At 46.5% G+C, this 10,227-nt stretch overlaps 1 protein-coding gene across 1 annotated transcript in view; it reads left to right on the top strand.

The window, feature by feature from the left end:
• The window catches only part of SRGAP2 (SLIT-ROBO Rho GTPase activating protein 2), a 244,821-nt gene that overhangs the window by 280 nt on the left and 234,314 nt on the right, over positions 1–10,227 (top strand). Inside the window, exon 2 of the mRNA XM_015569435.1 lies at positions 1,237–1,847. Coding sequence (XP_015424921.1) covers positions 1,781–1,847 — 67 coding nt within the window. The 5' untranslated portion in view covers positions 1,237–1,780. The remainder of the gene's footprint in view (positions 1–1,236; positions 1,848–10,227) is intronic.

Genomic DNA, 10,227 nt, shown 5'->3' with positions numbered 1-10,227 from the left:
TGGCAGCACCCGTCACCATCCGCGGCCCCCCAACTCTGTCTCCAAGCCCTGCACCCAGAAGGGGTGTTCCGCCCTGCTTCCGGGGCCCTTCCCGGGTCCCAGCCCCCCCGGCCCGCCCCAGTGGCTCCTCTTCGCACTTGGGTCCCTAGACCCCAGAAGTGGGTCCCCCAAGTTGCTAACATCCCTGCGCTTCATGGAACATCGCGGGCCACGATAGACTCCGAATTCCCCCCTCACTTTTAAGGCACCCCTCCCCGTCCCCTCTCCCCGTCCTTTCTCCAAGCGTGTGCGGCGGCTCTCGTTACCCTCGGCTCCCGTGCAGCCTCGGGACCCCACCTCTCCTCCCCTCCCGCTTCCTGCCCGCCGGAACCCCCTTGCCGCCTCTGCTCCCTCTTCCTCGCTCCGTGAGGCCCTTTCTCCGGGGCGCGGGCAGCGGGAGACGCCAGCGGGATTCCTCCTCCCCCCCGCCCCCGCCCCCAGCCGGGATCTCTGGGCTTGGGTGACAAAAAATGTTGGCGATGGCATTTAGAGTCGCTCTCATCCCTGGCGTGGGGCAGGCAACGGCTGCCTTCCGCCCCCCTCCCCCCGCCTCCCGATTTTCCCGAGCCCGACCCTCGCCTCTAACCCGTTTCCTGCTTCTGCCGACCACATTGTTTTCCTGGATGTGTCCCTGTGTCCCTTGCCGAGCAGGCTTTTTCCTGCAGATCCACCCCCGCCCCCCCAACCTTTCGCTGCCAAGGGAAGCTAGTAACCAAAAACAAAACAACTGGGAGGAGGGGCGGCAGGGGAAGAAAAGTTGTGCCCGGGTGGCTTGTCCCTTCACGGCTTTGATCCCCTTTGATGTCCAGGGAGTTGCCCCGCTGGGGGTCAGGGGCCGCGGCGGAGGCTGGGCAGGGAGGGCTCCCTCCGGCTGGCCGCTGCCCAGCGCTGCTGGGGTTCGGGAGGCCGCCGAGGTGCCGCAGTCCCCGCCCGGAGCCCCGCGTTCCCGCCGCAGTCCCCACCCGGAGCCTGCGCAGGCGGCTGCTCCAAAGTGTTCTCTTGCAGCCTTAAAACAAAATCCGGAGGGAGCTTCCTTCCTCCCCACGTCGCCTGGCCGAGCTCTCCTGGCCGGGCGGCGTTGGTCGGAGATGAATGGGCCTGGGCCGGGCTGGGAGTGTCGCCCTCGACCCCACCCCCGCAGCGATTAGAATCTGCTCTGGAGCTGATCACCCCCTCCCCTGATCCCTGCATTTACAGGCAAGTGAACCGGAGCAAACGACTTCCGATCCAGTCCGTGCTGCTGCGGCTCCCGTTTGGGATTTGATTTGCAGCATCTTCGAGCCTGTGCAACAAAAAACCGCGAAGCACGCCCAGTCCTCCAACCGGCACCCCGATACGCACCCACTCCCTCCTGGGGACTCTGCTGGGCGCGTCCACACCCCCGCACCCCTCACACCATGTTGTGCGGATGGACTTGCACTCGCTGCCTGTGTCGTTGATGTCAGACCCCAGGCCAACCTCCGGGCGCTGCAGTTCTCCTGGCTAATGCTGAGCCTGCGGCTCGGGCTCTAGCACAGGAACCAGCCCCTCCCGCGCCCGGCCCCAGAGCCCACCGTCTGCATGTGCCCGCCGTAGCTGCCTGCCTAGCCCGCAGCCCGCGCTCCCCGGAGCGCTGGAGACCACCGCGGTGGGCCCCTTCTGCCTTCAGGAGACGCGGTCTTGGAGGTATTGATTTAGGTGGTTGGATTTTTCCCGTGGATCTATCAATTCACAATTCGAATTTGGAAGAAAGAAGGAAAACATGACGTCTCCGGCCAAATTCAAAAAGGATAAGGAGATCATAGCAGAGTACGATACTCAGGTCAAAGGTAAGGGCTTGGAAAAATAGCGTAATGCATATGCTGGGTTGGCCATTGAGGCAATGGATTTCCACCCTGATTTGCAGGAGGTTCGTTTCTTTGGGTGGAGCAGGTGGGGGCAGGCCGACCCCAGAGGTGGTTTCATAGGTGGATCTGAGCCTCTGAGAGATGGGCAGTGCCAGGGGCTACAGGCTCAGGAAAGGGATTTTCAGGGTGGGCTTCAGGGTTTGTTCTTGTAGAGCTGGCCCTTTTTTTTGTCAGCCCTTTCTCCCAAGCTGGAAAGGGTGGGGGGAGGGGCGGGAGGTTCTTGGAGAGAGAAAGGCGGCAATTTGCCTCTGGTTGTCTGGGTCAGGTTTCTTGAAGGACTACTGAAATCTGACAGGTGTTAGGGAATTTATTGCCGAGGTTGGAGTTGAGGCCAGGCAGAGAAAGGCAACCTTGAGAATGTGTATCTTTTGGAGAGCCCTGAGCGAGGTGGGTTTTTTTCTGATGTACTCTATCCAAACGAGACATTAGCTATGGCATCAGACACAGAGTCGGTAGCCACTTTGGATGCACCTTGTGCCTGCGTGGTCTCTGGTTGCCCTGCATTCAGCCACAGATCAGAGAACAGAAGAATAAGGTCACCCACACTCCGTCTCCGCCCTCGCCTAAACCTGAATGGAGTTGGGGTGTTAGGCTTGCTGGGTGGTGCTGATTCTGGAGGATGGGAAGACATAATTGTTTAATTTTCTGCATGGTCACCCTCTGCTCTGAAATACATGCTTTTAATGACCCACTTATCTGCAAAAATATGAAGGGTAAAGCGAAATGTGGATCTGAAGAAACCAAAGGACCTGTCTTCACATCTAGTGGACGTGGATTGGGAGAGGTGTGGTTGTGAATCAAAGCCCTTTTTCTTTTTGAAACCAGCAATTCCTCTAGGAGGTGTTTCCCCCTGATTAGGGGCCCCAGCATGTGTTGGTGCAAGGCCCTGTCCCTTCCTGGCTGGTGACTGGGAAGAGCCATGTGGCTCCAGCCCATTGAGACCTCCTCAGCTGGGGATGGGAGAGGTGGGTGGCCTTGAATGTTCCACCACATGGTTGGAGCTCTGGGTTTTCCTTTGTTTCAGAGTCCCCGCCTTTCCCTGCACCAATTCAAGGAGACCTTTTCCTGTCATAGAAGACTTGGAAAGGGCCATGTCTCCCCTCCAATGATTGCCTGGGGTGGGGTAGAGCGAAGAGTTTGAAATGGGCAGCTGTCTAATACCTCAGAAGGTTGGAGGTAGTTTGAAGTCCCCATTGTGCCTGTGGGATCTTCTTCATGTCATCAGCTTGGTCAATGCTGGAGGTACCCTGAGAGACCTTCTCTCCATTTGGCTGCAAATATTGGTGGGTTTATGACAGAAGATGGGGGAGTTGACTGATGGATAGCTTCAGTTGAATTGAGATTGGGAGAGGTGTGGTTGTGAATGGTAATTGAGGTCTTGGCCTCTTGTCCCTGTTCATAACCCAAGCCTGTTTTTGTAAACAATAGGCCACTACCTTCATGTCCTGTCCAGATGCACTGCATTCTGCTTCTGGAATTCCCTCCCACCCCCCACCCTTCGCCCCTGCAGTTTTAACCAGATATGTCATTCTTTTTTACTTCTTTTTTTACACATCCTCTTCTTAACTGTTGCCATAGGGAGCGTGAATAACTTTGACTTTAACAGATTTCTCTCCAGAAGCATGCCGTTTGACTAAGGGGCAAAATGATTTTACATGTTTATTTTTTGGAAGGTTCAGGGTTGATAGGTGTTAATAGAACTGTATCTGCTGATTCCTTAATGGTGAAGGATTTCTCACGAATGTCTCAAAATTAAACACTTTGTGTATATACCAACGTTGCTTCTTGAGGTGATGTAATGAAGTTGGCTATTTGGGATTTCTCCTTCACCTTGCCACAAGCAGGGGACTGCTTTGCTTTGCTCTGATATTTTCTCATCGACACTATTCATAGATTTTATAGGTGGCTGAGCATGATGTCTCATTCAGAGAAGGTGCCCAATAAATGCTTATGAAACTGATTTGAATGTTTTAGTCCCTCATTTTATAGCTGAGACGAGGATAGAAAAATTAAGAGGCTTGTCCAAGGTCATGCAGCTAGGCAGTGGCAGATTTGAAACTAGAAGCAGGTTACCAACTCCTACTTCTTTATTTTATTATATTCATATTTACTATGAAACATTATCTGACCACTGTAGGGGGTGTGTGTGAAATCTCAGGAAGTCAAAATTTGTCAGTGAGTAATAGTAATAATATGATAATAATAGATTACGTTTTGGGTGCTCAGTATATTCCAGCCTGTCACAAGTGCTGTATAAGAATTGTCTCATTTAATTCTCATATCAACTCTGGAGGTGGATATTATTTCATTCTCTATTTGTTGCACGAAGAAACAGGTTTAGCGAGGACAACAAGCTCCCCGACTCCCAAGGTCACCCAGCAGATTGACTCCATTCCTTTATTCATCACCTATTTATTGAGCGCCTTCCATGTGTTCTGGGAGTGGCCATGTAGCAGTCAACAAGCCAAAATCTCCTCCCATTTGGAGCTTACATTCTAGAGCCCTTGTTCTCCATGGAAGAGCATCGATCTTGGAGACAAAGGATGTGGGTTCTGGGTTAGCTCCTCTCCCCCCATTAGCTAGAAGCCCTTATCAGAATATGACTTTCCTGGGACTCATAGCGCTGCCAGTCTTACTTCTCTTAGAGATGCCAACATAATAAAGAAAATTGCTATTTTGGTGTGGTGGTTAAGATCACAAGTTTTTGAGTCTAAGGCAGCCGTGGGCAAACTACGGCCCGCGGGTCGAATCCGGCCCGTTTGAAATGAATAAAACTAATGAAAAAAGACCGTACCCTTTTATGTAATGATGTTTACTTTGAATTTATATTAGTTCACACAAACACTCCATCCATGCTTTTGTTCCGGCCCCCCGGTCCAGGTTAAGAACCCATTGTGGCCCTCGAGTCAAAAAGTTTGCCCACCCCGGGTCTAAGGGATCCAGGTTAAATCTCAGTTCTGCCACTCGCTTGCCTTGCACCTTGGGCCAGTTGCATGACTTGCCTGAGCCTCAGTTTCCTAATTTGGAAAATAATGTGTATTTGCTAAGGTCGTTATTAGGATTCTATGAGATAGTACATAAAACTCATTTAGCACAGTCTCTGGCACTTGTAAGGAAGTGCTTAGCAATAGCACAGTCTGCTTTCTGTTAGCTAACCTTTCCTCTTGTTGACCTGTTTGCCTATGCATTCCCAAAGGGCCTGCTGTTAAATGATAGGAATGAAACTTGAGTTCTCGTTAATTTCTCCCATAATAGCCAAATGTACCTTGGGCCAGTTACTTAAACCCTCTAGGACCAGCCATTTTCAACCTTTTTCATCCCATGGCACACATAACTAATTACTAAAATTCTGTGGCACACCAAAAATATATATATTCTTTTGCCAATCTGACAAAACAAAAAAAGTGTAATTTTCATTCATGCACACCGGATGGCTATTATTCTGTTGGCTGTTGTTATTTCTTAATTTGACAATCTAAGGGAAAAGAAGTCAGTGCCCCTGACTAAATAGTTAGGTATTGCTTGCTTTAAAAATTCTTGTGCCACACCAGTGTGCTGCGGCACACCGGTTGAAAAATCGCTGTTCTGGACCTACAAAACAAAGAGGTACACTGTCTAATTGTTGGCATCTATGTATCTGACCACAGTCCTGGGTCCTGCTTTTCAATCAGAATGGTTTGAATCAAGTGAACTCTAAATGGACTTTTGGGACCCAGTCTATCTCACGATTTTGCCTCCCTTTAAACCACTTGCTTGCATGTCCCCTAAAGGACTTCTGAGGCTGCAGGCCTAACCCTGTCCCATCTGCTTTTCTGAGGGGCTTGCCTTCTCGGTCAGTCTGCCTCGTAGCCGCCTTCTTAAAAACCATCATTGTTTCTGGTTGTGGGTGTTCGGATTCCTTTGAAAGTTCATGCCTCTCAATGTCTGACTTGAGAGCAATAATATTCTTGGTGCTTTTACGTGATTCTTTCCAATTTACAAAGCTCTTTCACATACATGAATCTCTGCAAATTCCTGACAGCCCTGGTCAGATTCATGGCCTCTAGCCTATTAGCCTCTTTGGGGATTGGAGCAGTGGAAGGGGGTAAGGTGCATGGTTCCAGAGGCAATAATCTGGGTGGGTTCATATCACTGCATACAGTCCCAGCCATTGTCTTGTCTTTATTCAAGACTCTCATTCCTTTACCCCCTCCATACCTTGAGTTTTTACAGTCCCCAGAAAGGCTTGAGATTGACAGTTCATGCAAATATTCCAGGAGAAATAATCCGAAACGGAGTGGTACTGTGCTGAGCAGTCAAATTCTCTCTCTGCAGAACATTAGGGGTCTTGTCTTTTTTTTTTTTTTTTTTTTTTTTTTTTTATGTCTTAGAAGAACAGTGGGTGCGCACCGCACCATGGAGCTGAGAAGTGAAATTTTGTAATTTCCATCTGGAGCATTTTGATAGAAAAGCCTCAGGCCTTTGCCTGGAACAATTTAACTCTTTCAGGACCCTTTCGGAGCAGGGGATGAAATTTAAAACTAGACATATTGTGTGTGCACAGGCATTTGGGAATGTGGATTGCTGGTATTTAAACAACTCGCTCCCTTGGGAGATCTGAGCGGTTCTTCACTCGTGTCAGTGAAGGTCTTCTCCGGAGCTTCTTTCCTCCCAGCCCCCACCCCCCAAGGGAGCTTTAAATATAATCAGTTTGTGAAAAGCTACGGTAAAATATCTCATTGGAGTCCCCACGCAGATGCTGTCATCTTCCTGTGAGCTGATTGAAGGCTCCTCTCCCCTTGCTCAGGGAAAACAGGAGTCTGCAGGCAGGTGAATTCCTGGAAGAAAATGAAGCTCTTGGAAAAATTCAAGTGTTCTCTGTCTCAGCGTTGAAGGACCCTGGAGGAAGGTGGTGGGCAAGGAGCTGGGGATGCTGTCTGCTGTACAAGCAGCAATGAGTAGAAACAGTGTCCTGAGGAGTGCTCAGCTTTCCTAATGTCAGGCATTCTCTTGGGAAATGAGGACTGAAATTTCTCCTGGAGAAGCCCATCAGGTGGTTAGTGACGGCCACATTGACACACACCACACAGGTGGAAAGCCTGGACAAGCCCTGATTGTTTCTCTGCTATGAAGTTTGCAGAGTCTGATCTGGCCCTGATAGGTAGGGTCCACACCCTTTCAAAATCAGTAGGTGCCCAGCCCCTGACTCATAAACTTCCAGTTTGCTCCAGATGCACGTGGGCTGTCAGTGGCATCTGTAGGTTCTCTTTACAGAGACAGGTTTTCTTCCTGGGAAAATGCTTCCTAAGGGCTTCATTAGGAAAATATTAGGTCACGTCGCAGGGAAAAAGTCAATATGTAGATTTCTACTCCTAATGAAATTCAAGTGAAAGTTTTAACCTGGTGTCAGCTATTGAATTGGCCTTTTGGGGAATCTGGGAAACTTACCTCAGAAATTGTTTGTTTTAAATATAAATAATGAGAACACTTAAAAAGTTTTTTTAATGCCAAAAATAATACCTTTACTGATTTTTACAATAATGTGTAGGAACTCTCATCTCTTTAATTGTAAAATACACAGCATATAAAATTTACCATCTTAACTATTCTTAAGTGTACAGGTCAGTGGCATGTAGTACATTCATGTTGTGCAGCCATCACTACCATCTACCCTGAGAACTCTTTTCATCTTGCAAAGTTGAAACTCTGTACCCATTAAACAATATCTCTTCCCCAGCCCTCCCATCTCATGACTCAGTCTCTATTTGACTACTTTAGGTACATCCTGTAAGTGGAAGGATATAGTATTTGTCCTTTTGTGATTGGCTAATTTCACTTACTATAATGTCTTCAAGGTTTATCCATGTAGCATTTGTCAGAACTACGTTTTGTGTATTCATCAGGAGACACTGGGTTGCTTCCACCTTTTGGCAATTGCAAATAATACTGCCGTGAATGTGGGTATATCCCTATTTTTTAAAAATGTCCTTCACATCAAAGTTTTACCAGCTTTCATATACATTTTTATTTAATCACCTGTCATAAATTTTTTAGAGCTAGGATTTAATATATGCATTCATGTTTTTATTTTATTAATATGTATTTATGTTCCTAATGAGAATTATATATTAATAACAATTTTATATTGTTAACAATTACATGAATTACTAAACTTTTATTGTAATTTTAAAAGCCTTATTGAGGTTTAACTGACATAATAAACAGCAAAACAGCACTTTTTTTTTTCGGTTGTTAATCCTCACCAGAGGATATTTTTTCCATTGTTTTATTTTTAGAGAGAGTGGGAGGGAGTAAGGGGTGGGGGAGGGAGAGAGAGAGAGAGAGAAATGATGATGTGAGAGAGACTTATCGATTGGTTGCCTCCCTCCCATCCCCCCCAGGATTGGGATAGAACCTGCAACCCCATACATGCCCTGACCCTTGACTGGGAATTGAACTCATGACCCTTCTGTGTATAGGCTGCTGCTTTAACCACTGACCAACACCAGCCAGGAAACAGCACATGTTTAAGAAATATATTTGATAAATTTTGACATGCTATATATACAACTTTGCTATATATGTGCTGTGTATTTTACAATTAAAGAGATGAGAGTTCCTGCACATTATTGTAAAAATCAGTAAAGTGCAACCATTATAATGAAGATAAGTGAACCATATTGCCTGCTAAATGGAGACCAACTTTTAAGCGTATATTAACTAGGTTCTCAATCTTGGCCTCAATTTTATCATTTTTACCATATTTCTCATTTTAAGAGGATTGGAGGCCTATCTGAACTATTTGCCATTCATTCAATGCATGTACATTTTGCTGTTTGTTTGTGGTTTACTATGTACTAGGCATTATACTAAATACTCTACATAGATTATTTCCTAACCCTTATACCAACTCCAGGAGGAATTATTGCTATTACCCCATTTTGCTGATGAAGAAAGTGAGGTGTAGGCGGTTTCAGTGACTTGCCCTAGGGCTGCAGGTGGTGAATGATAGAACCAGTCAGAATTAGAACGTCCTGTCACCAGAGTTCTAAGCGCTGTTTGTGGACGACCTCTATCTCCCTGCCCAGCCCCACATCTCCACCGACTGCAATCTCACCCTTCCGGGAAACCCAACTTTTCTTGGATGTCTTTCTTGGTCACTCTGACCAGAATGACCCTTCTTCTCAGGTTCCCTCACACAGCACTCTGACATTGATCTTGTATTGCCTTCTATTTTAAGTGTCTTTCAGTCTTCTCTTTTCTACTGCACTTCTGGTAGGAATGTTTTGAGGTTGTGTAATGCCATGCAAAGAACATAGGCTTTGGAACCGGCCCTCAGTTGAGTCTTGTCAACATCACCTTCTTTCTCTATGGCCTGGCTCAAGTCACTTAAATTTTCTTCCAGGCTTCCTCATCTGTGACATAAACAAGATCTACTTTGCTGGTTTCTTGCAAACATGTATAAAATACTAGCTCAGTGTGTGGCAAATATTAAATGGTAAGTAAGTAGTTCTTATTATAGGAGTTTCTTCAGATAGGAAACATGTCTATAACAGTATTGTAGCCTAAATGGTGGCTCTTAGTAAATATATAGTGTGTCCCAAGAAAATATATACACACTTTGAATGATTATAAAGCCAGTGTTTATTAACATCCAGTTCATTTTCTTTCTTTTTTTGTGTGTTAATCCTCACCCAAGGATATTTTTCCATTGATCTTTTAGAGATAGTGGAAGAAAGAGGGAAAGACAGAGAGAAACATTAGTGTGGGAGAAACACATGCATTGGTTGCCTTCTGCATGCATCCCGACCAGCCCGGGCTGGGGAGGAGCCTGCAACCAAGGTACATGCCCTTAACTGAATTGAATCTTGGACCCTTCCGTGCACAGGCTGATGCTCCATCAACTGAGCCAAACCAGTCAGGGCTATCTGGACTTTTTAAAGCCCAACATTTCTACCCAAAATCCTGGAATATAGACAATAAATCTAGTTTTTCTCATCTTTGAGAAAGAGAAAACACTAGGAATTAGGTCAGGGGTCCTCAAACTGTGGCCTGTGAACCACATGCAAATACAAATATTGTATTTGTTCCCATTTTGTTTTTTTACTTCAAAAAAAGATATGTGCAGCGTGCATAGGAATTTGTTCACAGTTTTTTTAAAAAAACTACAGTCCTGCCAACCAACAGTCTGAGGGACAGTGAACTGGTTCCCTGTTTAAAAAGTTTGAGGACCCCTGATAGGTGGTAGATTTGATAGGTAAAGGGGTCTCATAAGAAACTCCACTCCTATAAACCTATATATTGTACTACATATTGAAAAACA

This window comes from Myotis davidii, unplaced genomic scaffold (genome assembly GCF_000327345.1).
Source record: "Myotis davidii unplaced genomic scaffold, ASM32734v1 scaffold710, whole genome shotgun sequence".
Classification (NCBI taxonomy): Eukaryota; Metazoa; Chordata; class Mammalia; order Chiroptera; family Vespertilionidae; genus Myotis; species Myotis davidii.
Note: the sequence above shows the minus strand (reverse complement) of the source record. Positions and strands in the feature narration are given on the sequence as shown.